The sequence below is a fragment of the Camponotus floridanus genome, unplaced genomic scaffold (assembly GCF_003227725.1).
Source record: "Camponotus floridanus strain SB8 unplaced genomic scaffold, Cflo_v7.5 scaffold3, whole genome shotgun sequence".
Lineage (NCBI taxonomy): Eukaryota > Metazoa > Arthropoda > Insecta > Hymenoptera > Formicidae > Camponotus > Camponotus floridanus.
In genome coordinates, this window is record NW_020229436.1 from 831,183 (window position 1) to 850,482 (window position 19,300).

The following is a 19,300-nucleotide window of genomic DNA, read 5'->3' on the forward strand; positions in this document are numbered from 1 at the left end:
TACATTAATAGGATAAAAAAAATAAATAAAAGAAGCAAAATACAAAATTAAAAATATTAAAGAGAGAGAATGGAATACGATTAAACGTCAAGATTCACGAGTCAAGATTTGTGCACGCGGGTTTTTCTAATGATTCCATTATTCCGAAGCAGCCTACCTGAGACGATGGCAAATCTCGCTAATAAAAAACCTCGCGGAAAGTTCGGAAAGTCTGGCAGCTGAGGCGACTTTGGACAACCGCGACTTGATAGACGTTCGTGCCTCTCCGATTGATTCCGGGATTAGCTCGATGGCTCTGGGTGCCAACTGCGATCGTTCCGTTCCTTTCGACTCCTCTTTCTCTTCCTCCTCCTCCCTCTTTCCACCCAACATTCCCTAGCCTTCCATCCCTCGAGAATCTTCGAACAGACGCGCTGTATACCCGGCAAATTGGTGGCACTTCTGCGGTCGGGCGATTAAGTGGTTTCAAGCGGTATCCGTTAAGAAAATTGGCAAGGTGGAGAACGAATCAGCTTTTAATTAAGCCGCTGTCTTTTCGAGATGGTCGCCATGGCGACCGAGGGGGCAGCGAGCCGTACATCTTGTCTGCCGGCACAAAGGAAATCGAATTATACACTCGAATCTCGGTACAACGAGTCTCGAAATAGCGAGCGAGAATAAGAAAAACGGATTCCTCGCTGTAGCAAGGCAACATCGCGCCAATAATAAAACTATCTTTAGAATTATGAATTCTCAAGTTGATCTGTGAAGCTTTCATATCTTTGACTTATCAAATTTTTGTATTTTAGGACCTTTGATTCTTCTGGTTTTTAGCTTGTTAAATCTGTAGACCTAAATTTAGTAGTTATTATTGTGTAATGTTTCTTTTTTAATCTGTTAATTCCTACTTTATATATCTAAAATCACGTAAATAGACACGACCAATATTCAATAGGCGAAGTGATCCTCTTTCAAACAATATTTCAATACGTTCATATATTTTTTAAATAACTACGTATTAAAACCAAATATGTTATTCAAAGTTTCTTTCTTTTCGCGCAGAAAAGTCAAAACATCAAATTTATTTTCAAAATTTATTACTATTATATATTTGTCTGTCCAGTCGGCAGTCATCAAAGGCTTCGTTGTTTGGCCCGTTGCGAGCCGTCATGTGATCTTGTTTGGCCCTCTGTTCCGACTCGATCGTTGTTCTCTCGTTTTGCGATATTAAATATCGCGCTACGACTGCCACGTGGTCGGCATTATAAGCCGACGTAAACGCGCACGGCTGCGCCCGCCAAAACCGCAAGCCTAACCGAACCACTTTCGGAGTCGTCCGAGTTTCGTTGTATAACAGATGTCAATCATGCTCGAAGGATATGGACAATGGTCCTTTGTCACGACACGCTGCCTTCCCTCACGTCTTTACGAAATTGCTTTACAACTCCTAAACGCGCCATTTTATCGATTGCTGTCATTTTCAACTCAATTGATCTTAACTCGTAGCAGTAAACTGTATCATGCAACTCGTGATACCTTATCGAAAATTATAAGAAATAGAAGATTTCATATTATATTAACAATTGTTAACAATTATATATATTGTATATTTTTATTCATAAATTTATAATTTTTTAAAGTAATTTTACTTAAAGCAAGATTTTGTTTTAAAAAAGTAAAACATTCTTTTTTTATATTCTTTTTTCCGAAAGAGCAGTACGACACAAGTTTATATTTATATCTAAAAATTTCTTAAAAAATCATTTACATTATTTTGCCAATGATACCCGATTAATTATTTTATCAAAAAATAGCCAATGCTTCTTATAAAAACTAGGTGATATCTTGGAAGATGTTGTAAAAAAATACTCGAATATCATGGTTAATTCATGCGTCACGGTCGATGGGAATAAAAATTGCAAGGAAAGGTAAGAGCACTTTCCTTAATGACACGGATACAGCTTAATAGCACTGCTATTATTACCAAGCAAGCATTGTTTTGCGCCGTTTTTCTGATATTTCTGATGCAAGACTTAATAAGCTCCAAACATTCACAGTTGTCGCTCCTCGACAAGTGACATTTCTTAAATTTTATGCGACTTTATTTATTTTATGATACTTGCTATTTTTCGTTGATTAACCAACACTCTTAAAGTTTTGGTTGTCGATTTGCTATATCGTAAATTTAATGTTTTATATTCTTTTAAAAAAGAGGAAAGGAGTTTTTTTTCAATCAAATATTAATGAGAAAACTCATAAGAGAAAGTATAATATCAAAATTAATAGTTTAAAAAGTTAATGGAAATCGTTTTGCACTAATAATATGCAAATATATATTGTCGCAAATTAAAAATAATATAAAATATAAATATTACATAAAATAATTTTTCGTCAAATGATTATAATAAAATAAAAACATGTCGCATAACACACAACGGATGACTATCATCTTCCGCGCGTTTACCGCAAGATCGACGCGTCGCATTTTTTTTTTATCTATTCAATCGAAACTCGACGCATGTTTCGATCGGATTCGTGTGGGTTCGAAATGCACGGGTAGAACGAGAATGAAGGAGCATCGAAAGACGACAATAAGTGCCGCGTAACCGCGCGGCGATTTGTCCGGATCAGCGTCAGAGCTAAGCAGATTACACAGGCTCCCCCAAACGAAGCAGCAACCCCGTCGATTGCCCGTGGCAATCCCGAAAGTTCATTGGGAGGTCTATCGGCGGATAGCCGAGAGAAAGAAACGCCTATCTCGTGTGATTGACCGATTCGGGACACCCTTACGGACGGGAACCTCTTGTTAGATGATTAGTGTCTTCCCGATCGAATTGTTTCCAAATCTTTTGTTGAATTATCAAGGAACAACATATCATATTTATAATCTTGATCACATATCTTGATTGACATTAAAATGCACGAATAATAAAATGATTGTTCAAAAGATATTGTATTTTTGTGACGCATAAAAAGGGTTTAAGTTATTTATAATTTCACATTTTTAAATTAATAAAAATTATATTTATTTTGTCACGCATAATGTAGGTATTGTTCAAAATTGTACGTACATAAAATAAATGAGTAGCGCATAAATCACGCGAGGACTCAGCAGATCGTAATAGCGAAAAGTTATTTCCTAACGACGATTGCTGAGCGCGAATCAATTTTGCGGGATCGATACGATCGTGAAACGCGGTATTAATCGGTGCAACACAAAATGGCTATAACAATAATTGCTCGTTTCACGGCATGTTCGTGCGAATATAAATCGCGCTATGTCTAGAACGATACGACGTGTAGAATCGCGAAGCATTAATCTGCGCAGCGGCATTATATTTGCGCGTATAAAACGAGTTTGTGCCGTAACTATAAAAGTTATGCATATGTGTAATTTTGCTTATGTATTGTCTACATCATGTTTAAACATAATTAAATCACAGTTTATTTTCTTAGTCGGAACTTTATTGTACTGTAGGAGACTGCGGTAGATTTCTGCTTCGCAAGTGAAATATATATGTAGCAGATATTATGTATATAAATATAACGAGCTACATATTGTCTTTATCATTTATTTATTACAACACGCGTTTCAATATGATGAATCAAATGTTTCGTTGATTGAATTAGTCGAAGTAGTAGAAGTTAGCAAAGAATAAAGTTACACTTATTCCTTTTTTTATTGTATAAAGTAATATATATAATTTTTTAAATTTAATATATTTAATAATATTTAGTAATATATTTAATTTTCTCTTATTGTTAGACAGAAAATCAGAATATAAAAAAATATAAATTTTTATTAATATATAAATTTTATTATTATACATGTGAATAATAAATTAAAATGAGAAATTATTGGAGCAATGGCTAATTTTAAAGCTTAGTACATTCTTCGCTTAATAATTTGAAGGTAATGATGTTCAAAGAAATTTATACCTTGCCATCTTAAAAATATACATATGTTAGACACGAATTATTTTGAAATTTTCCTTTGATTTTATATGTTTGCGATAAGTTTCCTAAAAATTTCCTTCTCGAAGAAATATCGAATTCAATTTTTATTATCCATTCGTCGACCAAATTTATCTGGTTGTTCAAATCATGGCATGCTGCCGAGATCTCTCTTTCTCTCTCTCTTTCTCTCTCGAAAAAGATCTTTTTTACCGCGCAACGTTGAAGATACATAAAGTTACAAAGGTCGTGCCGAGCAGCGTCTGTTCCGACGCGGTCCTTTGAAGTGGTTTTCGCTGGTCTACGAGTATTAAACGGGTTCACCTGATCGTAATGCAGGCAATAACCGCCGCCGTGCGGCGGCGGCAGATTATTCGGGACGAAAAAGCCGCGGCGGTGGGCGGAAGAGCCGAACGACCGGAAGCGGTGTGGCGGTATTCTCTTTGATACACCAAGGCACAGCTTTTTAGAAGCTCGCAAGACGCTACGTTTACGCGCCCGACAGCGTAAATGTTGACGCGTAAATGATATTAAATCCTCGAAAAGTTGGACAGTCTTACGTGAGAATCACCGCGCGAAACATATCGCATGGCATTCGCGAAGAGAAATTTTAGATGATACTTTGCATTGATCCTTTGTCTCACATACAAAATTTGTTCCGTTTCCTTAACAATTTATATATATATATATACATATATATATATATATATATATATATATATATATATATGTATTTATAAATGCATCTGCTAATTTTTAACGTTAGTCTAGAAAATGGTTTAAAATGGTAAAATTAATTTATCGTTATCGATAGCTATGCTTTTTCTTAGCATGTCAGGCTCGTCAATCTTACAACAAAATAGCGATCTCGATTATAGGCGTTAATTGCCGATGCGAGAATATAATAGTAATCGCGTCAAGAAAGACTGGAAAAGCAGATAATTAATTAAAATCCTCAGCTCGATCTTGATCGTGCAGCGTGGATCGTTCGGCGAACATAAAAGTGCATACCACGTATGTAATACGTAATTAGTTAACCGCTCACGTCGTTACCACCGCTAATTGACACCGGTCGCGCGTCGCCTCTCGCAGGCATCTCTAATTACCGGTGTTTGCGAAGATCGGAGCGGAATCGCTACAGCGAGTTTCGGTCGCGTCGGTTTGTCCTCGCACGTGTTACACAGTATGCTAATTGCGATAGAAAATCACTATTCTTTGCCACAAGTTGGCAATAATTAATTCGAACTACTTATTAAACTCAATGAGATTTTTATTACATTATTTATATAACCGTCTTTCGTATTAATTATCTTTTAATCGTTCATCTATATCTAAGAAAAACGGTGTTTACTGTAAGCCATTTGATGTTAAAAAATAAATGAATCTTGGCGAATTAATCCGATGATAAATAAATTGATATAGCGAAAGAGCTCGAATCCTGATTAATTTTTTTAGGAGAGGTTTAATGAAGATTTGATTTACGACTCGATTATCAAAATACTTGAAAATTACGCGCGTTAGATCGCCCGGCAAAAATTTGCAGGGGCTTTATTTCGCACGCCGAAATTAGCGATCCTCTCCGCCGTGTGTGCGCGAATCCGGGATCGATTAATTGAATTAACTCGATCGAGCCGCAGATGCGAATCGAGCGCAGCCCCGCCGAAAGCCAGGGCCGATAACACGATAACTAGTACCGCGGGGCCGGTGGGGATTTCCGGTCGCGGGGATGAAAGCGCGGGATCGATATCCGATCGCGCATAAAATATATATTATATACATATATGTATATCGAGCCGCCGAATCGCGTCACGCCTCGATTAACTGTTTCGCACGGCTCGCAATTTGTGCGCGCGCGAACGATTACGTTTACCACCCGCGGGATAATAACACAACCGTATACCGCGCGAATCGCGAGATTTTCAGCCTCTCTCCCCCCCCTCCCCCCTAACCACCGCCGCAGCGGCGGCGGCAAGCAACAACGACGGGCATTGCGCGTTGTTTTCTCTGCCGCGGTATGCCGCGCTGTGTAATTACGATAATCCGCTGATGATATAATTTACGAGGCCGCATCGCTAGCCGCGCATTTATCATACGAGGTAATTTCCTGCTTTATTATAATAATATCCGGGGTAATATGCCCCCGCCTGCGCGCCGAATACACCTTCTTATTTTCGAGCGCGCCGCTTCTCTTCGTTAACCGTCTCGTACCCGCCTTAGCGCTACGACGTTAATTATTTCTCGCAACTCTTCAGACGCGCCGACTCGCGTCTTCGCACCCCCCCTCCCCCTCCCCCCTCCCCCCGCCGCCGCCCACTCGCGACACTTGGTGGGATTATCAATGTTTAATCCTTTCGTAATGTCGCGCTCGACGATTTCAGAAATTTCCGCGTATCGGAAAAATGCGGATACGCGCGCTCTGCGAGTGGGAGGGGGGGAGAGAAGTGAAGTGCGTAAAAAAAATTCCCAATTGTGCAATAGTACTTTTCATTCTCTTTCGATTTTTGCCGAAGATTTATTTGTTCGAGATATCCGATTGCATTATCTCAATGACGAAAAACACCGACAATCATTGTATTTTATTATCTCCTTTCTTGAGATTATCGATTTGACCGTAATTGACCGTTCAATCACAATGGAAACATAATTCCGCCGCTTTCTGCCAAGAATCCAACGATATCTCGAGGTTTCTTTTTTTTTATGGGAATCCGCGAATCACAGTCAAGACTTATCCCTAGCAAAAAGCCACATTCGAAACGACTTGCGAGATATTCGACGAAATAATATCTCGCGGGGTGCAGACGGTGGGAGAGGGCGGCGGAGAGGGGAGGGGAAGAGGAAAAAGTGCCGGCGATGCAGGGTAAGCGAGCTTCAACCCTCATTCATCTTCGACGCTCGTTCCGGCCGAGGATAACGTTATTTCGACCGTAATACTTGTGTCGGAGAATCAGCCCAGCGGAAAAAGTAGTTCGATGTTGCAGCTGCTGGCGCACGCGTACTTCCCGGTACCTCGACAAATGGCAATAACGACGATAATAGCGCGCCGAATCGTGAAGAGGCGGGATAAAAGGAGATTTCGAGGGGATACAGACGTAAACGAAGATGTGCAGCTCCATCGCTTGCGATCGATACAGCTTCGAGATTGGCAAAGATCTCGAGTCGGATCTTTTTGTTTTGCGTATCTTATACTTTTCGCCTCTTAAATAACGACAGTAATTATCATTAGAGATGTAAAAAAGAATAGAGTAAGATTTATCGAAGTAATGAAGAATTGTTGTACATTTGGGATAAATCGAATTTTTTTAAGCGTTGGATTTAAATTGTGTTTGATAAGGATATCCTGTTTTCTCGAATAGAAATATTTCTAAAATCTAATTAGAATCTAGTCAAAGTTCAATTTAATTTCAAAAATGGATTTTCTTGGGGAAATATTTATTAAAAAAAGTTTAACGTTTTAGAGAAATAGGATTCTAAAGCGGATACTTGGACAAGTCTCATTTGTTCTCTATAATATTTTTTCAAAATTCTCTTTTCCGATTTTTATTCATATTATATAACTGAGAAGAATATTTAAGATATTATATTTTACCTAGATAAGAATTCACAATGATTTAATTATCATTGATCGATATTGAATTTCTATTGAAACTCTGGATTAAAATAGTAAAAACCGAAAAAAGTTAAAATTATTATAAATCTTCCATAGAATCAGATTTTAAGATAAAACACAGATGCTAAAAATTTTTTATACTACAATTAATAATCTTATCTTATAATTTTAGTAATAGTGTTCTTTGCAGATTTTATATCAGTTCGTGATGGAAATTAAATAAATGCGTATAGCGACAAACAAAGAAGTTAATACACTTTTATTTTTTATTCTATTATAAGAGAATTTAATATCTCTGAAAGTAAATTTATATAAGCTATATTTAATATCTATAAAAAGAATTTATTCGAGTCTATAAAAAAATTCCGATTTTATATAATCTAATCTGCAAGAAGAAACGCAACTTTCCGCACCTGATCCTGTTGCGATTCCCGATTCTCAAAAATTTATATTTTAAATAAAAATGGGATTCCGCGTACAATTGGTATTATATTAAAATAATATTATATTTCGGAGAAATTGAAGCATTCTAATCAAAATTTATACTGTATCTGGGAAAAATGTTGGAAAATTTTTATTGGATGGTAAAGAGAAACGGAAATACAAGTATAAAATACGTGAAAATGTTTGATACATCACCAGACTTGTACCACGACCTACATCAAAGAAACGCATGCGCGTATCCTATTGTAAAAAAAGACAAAGTAAGATGACGCTCGATAAAAATCGCTGCTCTAATCGCTGCGAGATCAACGAGCGAGATAAAGCGCGCTTTTGCGGAAATATTTACAAGTATCGCGAGATACCGATCTCCCGGGTCGAAACGAGAGAGATTCGGACGATAGGGAGCACAATGTGCGTGTGCGGGGGAGCGGGATCAAAAATAATAAGAGCGCGATCGTGGCGAAGTGTAGCATATATCCGCGGTAGTAGACGGTGACGGGATTTCCCAGAGAAAAAAAAGGAATGTACGACGATACACTCCCACGCCTCCACTCGGCGGACGAACCCAGCCGAAGCCAGTAACCATCACCCACCGCTCGGCCAGCCAGCAGCGAGCTAACCACCCACCTGCGTTAGCCGCGGCCGCCGCCACCGTCGCTCTGCCGTGTTTAAAGCTCCGCTAGTAAAACAATAAATTGCACTCGAGAGAGAGAGAGAGAGAGAGAGAGAGAGAGAGAGAGAGAGAGAGAGAGAGAGAAAGAGAGAGAGAGAAAGAGAGAGGGCGGCAGAGTGAGGAGGGGCTCGAGAAAGAGAGAAAGAGAGAGGGGGAGAGACGAGAGAGTCGCGGCGTACTATAGCGCGGAGGAAAGCGGTTCCTGTCAGCAATTGCCCCCCTCTTGTAAGAAAAAATGGCAGCTGCCGTGGCTGGATGGCGCGTACGAGACCATAATACCGCGCGCCACCCTACCTCATTCTGTACGTGTGGACGTACGAGCGCGCGAGCGCGGCAGGCGGAGCGGTTCGCCACGGAATTGGAGGGGTGATAGAAGGGGAGAGGGGACGGCGGAGAGGGGACAAGGACGCGAGAAAGGGAACGGGAGAGGGTAGAGGCAGACGGCGTGGAAAAAAGCGACGTGCGACGAGGAGGAACAACCTGGGTGAGCAGCTACGGCGACTACGATGACGACGATGATGATGACGAAGATGATGACGACGACGACGACTAGGACGACCACCACCAACGGATCAAGAGAGAGAAAGAGAGAGAAAGAGAGAGAGAGACTCCTCCTGTGGACGACGTTCGAGCATGTTTGTATGTATCGTCGGTCGCCGCGGTTGGCAGTTTCGGTCCGACATGGGCGCGACAGAAAGAGAGGAGCGAGCTGAAGCGAGAGAAAGAAGGACACGGTATAATAACGTTTAGGGGAAACCTCGAGGTGGGTTCCGCAAACGGGAGAGATCCTGCAGGCGGAGTTGGGTGCTGATCCCAGAGGCGGAGCGTGTTGCGGAGAAACCGCCCATCGACACCCGCTGGGTATCCTTTCATCTCGCTCCCGCTCTCGTGTTTCCACCGTCCCTTTGACTCCGACATCCGCGACCGAGCTCCGATGATCGCGTGGCGGGTGGGGGCCGAAACGAAGAGGCGACCGGCGGTGGCGCGGGTCAGTCTGTCGGGCAACCCGGTCGGTCTGTCGTTCCCTGCTCTGTCCGCGCCACGTTTCGCCTCGCGCGGTTCGGAGTGATAAACGACACATCAAGCGCGGCTTCGCTTTTCGCGCGCGCGATACAGAGAAGCGACTGTGTACGTAAAGTCGCTCGAGTCCTCGCACTATTCAATAGGGTGCCTCTCCGGCGATCGAATCATCTCGGATCACGCTACCTCCAAATGTCACGGCTAGCCACTTAGCGTCGTGCTTCTCAGTGTTGTGCTTCGAAATCTATCCGTCACCGAGACCAACCTGTCGAGCCTCGGCCGCGATCAATCTACGCACCCGGATCCTCTCGCGTCGCGCGCCGTCAATTTCCTCGCACGCGTGCACGCGCGCATGCCGACGACGAGGAATCGGAGTTACTCTCGCCGTTGGAGGAGATAATGCTGATGCCGTTTTATCGGCGCCCGCGTATCGAGGACAGAAGCTCGCATCGTCTACCGGACAGCGATTATCAGCCCCGCGATCATCGGCATTGTTGTCGCGGCGCACGACGCCCGTAGCGACGTCGCGACGTCAAGCGAATCGGCCTCGAGACTCGTTTCGATTAGTTCACCGATAGACCCCACGTGGCCCAGGAAGCAGCGCGCGAGGTGATGTTGCTGGAGTCGCGAGGCCTCGCCGGTAGGAAGAGAAACGGACTGACACTGACCTCGTTCGGCGACGGTGGCGGCGGCGGCGGTGGCGGAGGCGGCGGCGGCGGCGGTGGCGGCGGAGGAGCCGGCAGCGAGGAGGACGACGAGGAATCCCGACATCACCTCTATCTGGGCAGGAAGATGCAGGGCGAGGGCACCGCCGCCCCCGCGGTACCCACCGGACTGTCCGGGTGCGCCGGCGACGACGGTGACGAGAGCTCGAGCCCGTCGCCGAACAGCAGCCTCCTGAACAATCTCAACAACAATTGCAACTCGAACCGGCAGTGCGCGACCGACTTTAGCATCGCCGCGATCATGGCGCGAGACTCGCGTCAGCAGCAAATGCAACAGCAGCAGCAGCAACAGCAGCAACAGCAGTCGCATCATCATAGGCATCCGCAGCAGCAGGCCGTCGGCGGCGGCAAACTACATCAACACGGTAAGTCCGTTATCGATAAGAATCTTTAATGAAATTCGAAATGGAGTTTTTGGAAGTGTCATTTGGAGTGTGAGACTTTAAAGTTTGATGGCAAGATATGGAAATGAGCACGCGAATGAATGAGAAGACACGATAATTGATGAAAAATTGGTAAAAGAAAATTACAAGTTTTTGCAATAATTCCACTCAAAACAACAGAATTGTGTTATTTTTTTCAAATCTGAATAACCAGATCTGGCCATGGAATCTTGAATAATTTCCTTAAAAACTTCGTTTTTCGAAAAGATTAATATTGATCTTAATTCTATTATTAAACTCTTCATACAATTAATACTTTAAAAAGTATTAATTCTTTTATTTCTGCATTATTTCTTCAACTAATACTGTCCATTTTCTAGGAGTTTATGTGTTCAATTAATTCTATAAATCTTGAAATTATTGCAAACCATGATGGTTTACAAATATGAATTATTGTTATGCTGTAAGGATTTTGTGAGGACTTTCTGAAAATCCTTCAATTAATTCAACATCAAACGCTTTAATTATGTATATTTTAGGGATAAGAATTAATTGATTCCAAATTTCGATGCAATTCACAGTACAATTGCATTGTTATTGTTGTGTAAACCATTAAATACCTTCTATGTGACAAAGCAATGGATCATATATTGGAGATGTCGCGTATGAATATCAAATTCCTTTATTTCATCTAATTCCTTCATTTTTCGTGTTATCTTAATAATATTTTTTAATTATATAATAAAGAAAACATTAAGATATAAATAGTTTGTGAAAAAGGGAACTTGATACTAAGAAACAATTAAATTTTTGCAATCAAATATCTGTACAACACAACATTATTTTCTCATTCTTATATGATTTTAAATTAATTAATATTTTTATCAATAATTTCCCATTAAAGAATATTATAATAAATTATTTTTTACGTAATGACGGAACAACAAATTGCTCTACTAATATCTAAAGTGTCAAATATGATCATGTGTGCAGATTACATTTCAGCGATATTAATTCTAAACTCGATCGCATTTGTTTCTCTGAAGAGATTTTGCATAAATTCACGTCGCACTCTTGGCTCACGAGAATTATTACATACTCGCTACATAATTGACATTTCACGTCGAATCAACGCGCGATTCTTACTCGCCAATGTTGTTTTGCAAGCATATCGCAACTCGAATTGTATTACCAGAAAATATTTCAAAGAGAAATGCAATCATTAATAACGGGAATTAAATTATCTTGCAAAAGTAAACTTTGTCAAAATCAGTCAAAATCTAAATTTATATATTTTATATATTTGTATGAAGAGTTGTTTCGTAACGTTTTGTATATTTAGTCATTTATTTAGTTCAATAGCATAATTAATCTACACAATATTTTATAATATTTAATTGCGAATTCTTTTTCTCCCTATTCTTTTCTCTTATTCTTTTTTTACAACGTTTCATTTATTTAGCTCAATGCCATATATAATTAATAATCTACAATATTTTATATTTAAAATTGAATTGCAAATTCTTTTTCTCTTTGTCCTTTTATTTCTTACTCTCTTCCTCGGAACATCATTTATTAAAGCGATTATACACTTCGATCGATACACTAATGTCTCGCTCGAGTCCTCGTGAGAAATTTGTCTCGAGCTCGTCGTTCATTAATGGCCAGCGGCTTCATTACGCTGTTATGTTTATTGTTATCGCGCCTCTCGCGAACGCATCGTCGCCGCTTCGGTATGATATTGCGCGACTCATAACTCTTCGCGACTCATAACGCGGTGTATCTCTCTTACCGTGGCGCATTAACTCGAAGAAAAATCGCTCACCCCTTTCGATACGGCCATCCATAACGTTTAATGCGGCCATTCCCAACGAAAATGGAGCGACTAGTATATCGCGCGATTTTTGCGTCGTACCCCCGGTCTACCTGCTCACCACGGTTCATTATTTTCATAGTCCCGTTAAAAACTTGCCAATTAATTTTCGACCATTAACGTTTATCGCGCACACTGTTCGTACTTGGAGCCTTTTGGAACGATTCGATGCTATCACACGTGAATGAATGACGGTGACATCGTTCTATGGAGCAATTGCAAGGTATACGAAATCGAGAAGCGATACCATTTGCCGAATTTGAATACTTTAGCGTGAACTTATCGATAAATTGTGCACAATAATAAAAACTTTCTATTTAATCATGAAATGAGAAGAATTAAAATAAATCTTTTTCTATTATAGTTTTTAAACTCTTCTTTTTTTAATTTGAAGAAAGAAAAAATATAAATTTTGCAATTGCTATATGCAGTACTTTTATATGCATTATCGAGAGATATTTGCACATCAGCGCAAATGAATTTTTTAGAGGTTTATAGCTAGTTCTTAGACTCGCCAGCAAAGATCTCGGAAAACGAACGAGACATATCTCACTCTTTCTCTTTTCTTCGATGCCGAGAAATAAAATACGGTGACAATCTCCTCGACAAAGCATGAATTGCGCGGAAAGTTTCCCGCTTGACGTTTTCTCGCATTTAAATATTAATTCAGGAAGCGCCGGTGACGCACGTCGAAACTTGGACTATAATTATCTTTTAGCCGGCGTTATCTTTTGTCAACGTTAACTATAAAATCCTTTATCCGCTCGATTTTATTGCGAAAATTTTAATACGAATTATATTGTCCCGATAACATTTGTGTGAGTGCTACGCAATAATTATCGATGGTAAAATAATGATATAATTATATGACACAATTATATCATTTCTTTGATACATATATTATTATTAGATTATAGTTTATTTTATTACAATAATATATATATTGGGATGTACAAAATTGTAAGAAAATTATTACACTATATATACTAAATTGTAACATTACATTACTATGCGAAACAAAAAGAAAATTCATAATGGTTTGTGCAATGTTAACAAAAACAAAATGGCAGAAATTATCACTTTCAAAATTGTTTCGTTTTTTCTATCCCTACTCAGGACATTTGCCAATATGTAGATCAGATATTTGCTTATTAAAAAAAGACATTCGCGATTATAAGTAAAGGGTTGAGCACCAAGGTGCGACGAGACACGCTCACCGTCGCGTTTTAATTCGCGCATTTGCGGACGTAAAAATGTCGACGAGGAAAATTACAAGCTGGCGCGGCGCTCTAATGAGGCCCTCTAATATAGAAATTGTTCCGAACTGTCATTATCGAGATAAATGGCCGGCATTGGCTTGGCATTGGGGACGAAAGGGAATCGTTTTTGTGGGGAAACGGGATAATGGTCCGTCAGTTTCGTTTCTTTTAACGACCAAAAAAGGCGTCCGGAGCGGGGATTCGCACAGCAAAGTCACTCCATAATCTGTCGTGTGCAGTTGGATAGCTATATATCTCATAAATGGAAGATAAATCGGCCTAAATGATTACTAAGGACTTATTCGATACGGTATGGAAATTACTGTATATTATTAAGAAAATTATTAACATTAAAAGCAAAAATTTAAAGAATTATTAATATCATATGATATAAGTTCATTAATACTATCAATATTTTATTAATAATTTTGCATTTTATCTGTAAATATTTATTAGAAGCAATTAACAATCTGATTGCACTTTTAAACAAATGTATTGTATTGTTTTGTCTCAACAATAAGTAAAATCATTGAGTTTATGCAATTTTAATAAGAAATTTAAACTTTTTTGATTTATGAAATGTTCTTGACTTAATTAATTATTAATTCAATTCGTGAAAGCAAAATCTAAATAAAAAATAGATAAAATAAAAACCTAGCGCAAGAAACAGAATACGAAAAATAATATTGAATTTGATTGCTTCAAATTTTATCGATAAAAAAAATACAAATGATTATATAAATATCTTAAAATATATATGATTAGAGAAAGAGAGAGAGAGAGAGAGAGAAGGGGTGATAATAAAATAGAGATATTCGGACTTAATGTATAATTTATAAACATCCGGTGTAAAATAAAAAATGTATTTGTAATAAGATATCTTAAATCAATACTTAAAATCTAGCGATTTAATCTTGAAGTAAGCAAAATCATATAGAAGCGATATTTTTAAAACATTTCTTTTGAAAATCGCGCGGAATATTTGATTATGCGATCGATAATCGGGATTGTATTGTAACGAGTTTGGCACCGATGTATTCACAATCCGGATAACGACCGTAAATTATTTCGGCATTATTGAATTATTTAACGCGCAACCGCGTAAATGAAACGGTAAACAAAGCGGCCATCTAAATCGCTGAAATCCGTTCTCGCGAAATAATCAGCCAGGAATATTTTATGCAAAAGAAGAACTGCGTGTTCGCGGCATTTCGTCGCTTTAGAAATTCATTTGCAAAACGTGCATGACAATAGTATCTGGAATGCGATTGTGGTTAATTCCAATGTAAATGAATTACGTTAGTGTACATGAGTAGGAACAAGGACGAATGAATAGATTATTATTACGATTGGACTAATGAATAAAACATAAAAAAATTAGATGAGAGATAACACGTTTAACACATATATTTTTTCTTCATAAAGTGAAAATCATTGTTGTGCGCATTAACATTATTCTTATAAAAAATTTATATTCTTTTCAAATAAACAGGCTTTTCGTGCTCTTTCTGTGAACTTGCTTTTCAGCACGTGTTATCTTGTCGATATAATCGATTCAGATATGTGGGCGAAGTATACATTTCTATCTCGGTAATTTGTATTCGTGCGTGTATGTCAGTTTCATGTTAGCGATAGGTGAAGTAATCTTGCCGTTTCACTATGATTCACTATCGAAATAGACTTCATCGGGTATCGATTAAGAAAACTTAAACGAGATTTATGCTCTCATATGAGATAAGAGATGCTGCATTATTCAAGAACACGTGTCGTGCCTAATTGGAAATGTTACTCACATGTGAAGCGTGAATTTCGTTTAGAATCACAAATTTCGTTTAATCGACCAGCGTCGAGATTCGAACGGGCCTATTAGATGAAACAGGCGGGTGGAGCAGCGAGATTTAAATTACTCGATGATCGAGACGCACATAAATTGTTACCATCGCGCTAATGAATTATTTAACACTCGTCGCGCGTCGATTAAATTCAAGATGCGAATAGGAATGCTCAAATTTACCTTTGTTGATATTTAATCTTTGAAGATTGATCCTATTTACTCTGCATTGTGTGCGAATCTGCATAGCAAAGTCATAAAAAAGAAGATATGTTGCACGTAATAAAAATATATTTGTAAAATTTCTATATATATGACTGATAAAAAGTGAAAATTATTTATTTATTTATACATATGAGATTGATCAAAATATATGTATATTGATACAATATATATTATCAAATTTTATTGTTATTGTTGTTATTGTTAAATGAAAAGATATAATTATAAATATAAATGATTTTTTTTTATGAAATAGGTATATTTGAATTTAACATCAGCATATGTGGAAGTTGCATTTGTAATTACTGCAATAATTTATTCCCGTTTATTCTTAAATACACACATACAATACTTATGACAATTTTTATCTTATATTATACAGTGATATTATAAAACAAAATTCTTAGAATAATCCAATCTGCAAAGATTAATTGTGCGATCCGCAAATATTGCAATCACTCTTTGATTGATTCCCAATAAATTAGCCCGAAGGAAATTAATAACATTAATGATTTTGTAATTAATGGATACAAAGTCGATTTTATTATTCTCGTTTTATATCCACTACTGGAAATTGACATTTGAATGATGAATGAAATGTACACAGTCGTGGGCCTAGTCGCAAGAGGTAAGGGCCGAAAAATCCGTTGTTCTCCACGCGTTAGATCGGCCAGGTGAGGTGTCCCATCGGAATTCTGGAAACGACCGTGGCCACTCTCCGGGCCCAGCCAGACGTCCGAACGAGACTCGATGGTGTTCGGTTTCATCATCGCGTATCTTGGACGCCCGCGGCGAATAATCGCCCACGAAGATCCTACGCGGCGCAAAATTTACGGTCGGACTCGCTGCAATTCACCCACGGAAACGGGCCGCCATTCCCAAATAAACTTCGGCAAACGGCGGTATGAATCGGGGTCTCCCCTGGCATACACCCGCAAATACGCGCGCACGCACATGTACATCGATATTAGTGTGCGAAATAAATCCGCGATCCCGCAAACTCGGTCGTGCTGTAAAACTTTATCGTGACGAAGTTCTTGTACCAAGATCGATTTTCATCGCTGATCTAACGGAGAAATTAGCTTTCAACGAGCAGAGAGAAAGAAAGGAATTTTATGCTTGACTTTTATGCTCTTCTCACAATTGAGACAATAAAAAAGCACTAAATGCATAGAAATGAAACTTGTCGCGGAAAGTAAGCGCGCGAATTAAAATTTACCGGTCGATTATATAAAATATTTTGAATGAATTGGCGTGAAAAATGTTACAACTATTCGTCTTTTGTAATTTAACTTTGAAAGATTTTCCGCGATACAATTTTTTTATCTTTTCACTTTAATTCAAAAATATCTTACACAGAATTTTTGTGTTTTATCACAAGATAGGCAGAAATCATATTATTGGCAGATATCGTATTACTTCATCTATTAATCTCAATAAGCCAATATTTTATATTGCTTGCGTTCATACGACTGGCTGTTTGCGATTAATGCACAGTAAAAAAATTGTGCGTCCGTGTGTTAAAATTTTCTTGTGTTACCATGTTTTGATTAATACTTGAATATAAAATTAACATACAATCTATATGTTATTATTTTTATAACGTTTTCATGTGTTACATTTATGTCCCTTCATAACTTGACACTTAGTACATGTCTCTTAGAAATGGAATATTATTTTGAATATTTTTAACATAATCATTTTAAACAATCAACATGTCTCAAAGTCAGTTTAACATTATAAGAAAATCTTCAAATAATCTTGAATTTTGACGCACAAAATAATAAAATTTATTAAAATCAAATGTTTCTATTACAAATAATTTAAATTAAAATAATTATTATTGTATGTTAATGTTCTACAATTCTTACGAGTTATTGTAACTATTTTTTCGTGTAATTTTTAATTAATTTATATGTTATTTTTACATTACACTTCAAGTTACAATAACCAAAATAAATGTAAAGTATTGTGTCAATTATTTAACATTTTTAGTTTGTCAATAAGCAACGACGAATGAGTTATTTTAATTTAAAATTTAGAGTGGATTTTTTGGGACATGTGAAAAATGTTAAAATTAACATTTTATTTTTTGCTGTGTGTAGAACGACTTTGAGAGCACAATGCGAATGTCACAGTATGAGTTTTCGAAAACAATACAACGATTTAGATCGAAACGTTTCATTGGTGGATACGCTTATGTGTCACGGCTGCGTCCTTATGTAAATCTGTACAGGATGGCCCTCGTGCTGCTTGATGCCGTTGTTTGCCGACGTTTGTTTTCTTGCACCTTCGCTCGCTCGCGGGCGAGAAATTTAAATGAGATGTTAAAACGAGGAAAGTACCGTGCGTCGTCGAACGACGGAATCGACGGCCGTTAGTCGAGATTTATTTTTACTATCGGCCCCGTCGAACATTTGCGTTAAATCCGATGTTGTTACATGCCGAAGGAAAACCGGTATTCAGCGGACATAATTCCGAGATTAAGCTTGACTCGCTATCGGCCCCGCGTTTAACGTTTAACATTGTTATCTCGCCGGAGTTTGTTTGAGTTTTGCCCGAGCCGGATCGACGAAAACACGATACGAAAGATACGCGCGGCCGAATTCGGGCCTGGATCGGATTTTTCTCCTTGTTATTGAAAGAACATGTGGTATATTCAACAGTGAATTTATAGTTGTGCACGTCCCGGAGGCATTCATAATGCATTCATAAGACCGTGATAAGAAAGAAACTGTAAGGAACAAGAAGCAGCAAACGTCTATAAATATTTCACGTTGTTTCACCTACGTTTGTAAACTGGAATTGATGAAGACAGATTTATATGATTAAAGAAATAAATATGATTTTTATTTCTCTTTGATGTATATTTAAGAATAACAAATATTTTATGAAATGTCAAATATAAAGATAACACAGATTTTTCAGGAATCCTTATTTTTTGTCGATATCGCAACATAACGTGCTATATTTTATTCAATACGTCAACAAGTCCAAGTTTCATTTTTATATTTCCTCGTTCAGATCACATAAATGTAACGAAAAAACACGGTGAAAAATGTTAACAAACTTGACATTTACCGTTGCCGAGTTTCTCCGAATCGATTTCGCGAACGATGCTCGCAGGACCGGAGGGTTTGCGTTTGAGTAATCACCGGCCTTTAAGCTCATGGTCCTTTAATTTTTTTTCCGCGCAGCTGCGGGGCCTCGCGAATTCTCGATTGAAACTCGGCGGGTTCGCGGACGATGCGAACAAAGCGGATGCTGGGAGCGTGTTAATTCCCGGGTCCCCGGGAATAAACGGTAGCTCGTTTTCACGAGTCGAAGCAC

At 38.4% G+C, this 19,300-nt stretch overlaps 1 protein-coding gene across 2 annotated transcripts in view; it reads left to right on the plus strand.

Annotated features, from left to right (window-relative positions):
• The first annotated feature begins 8,804 nt into the window (after positions 1-8,804).
• Positions 8,805-19,300, plus strand: part of LOC105257678 (T-box protein H15) — a 47,452-nt gene continuing 36,956 nt past the window's right edge. Inside the window, exon 1 of one of the 2 annotated variants that reach the window (XM_011268467.3) lies at positions 8,805-10,767. In XM_011268467.3, coding sequence (XP_011266769.2) covers positions 10,290-10,767 — 478 coding nt within the window. In that variant the 5' untranslated portion in view covers positions 8,805-10,289. The remainder of the gene's footprint in view (positions 10,768-19,300) is intronic. The other variant, XM_020029488.2, reaches the window with a different exon arrangement.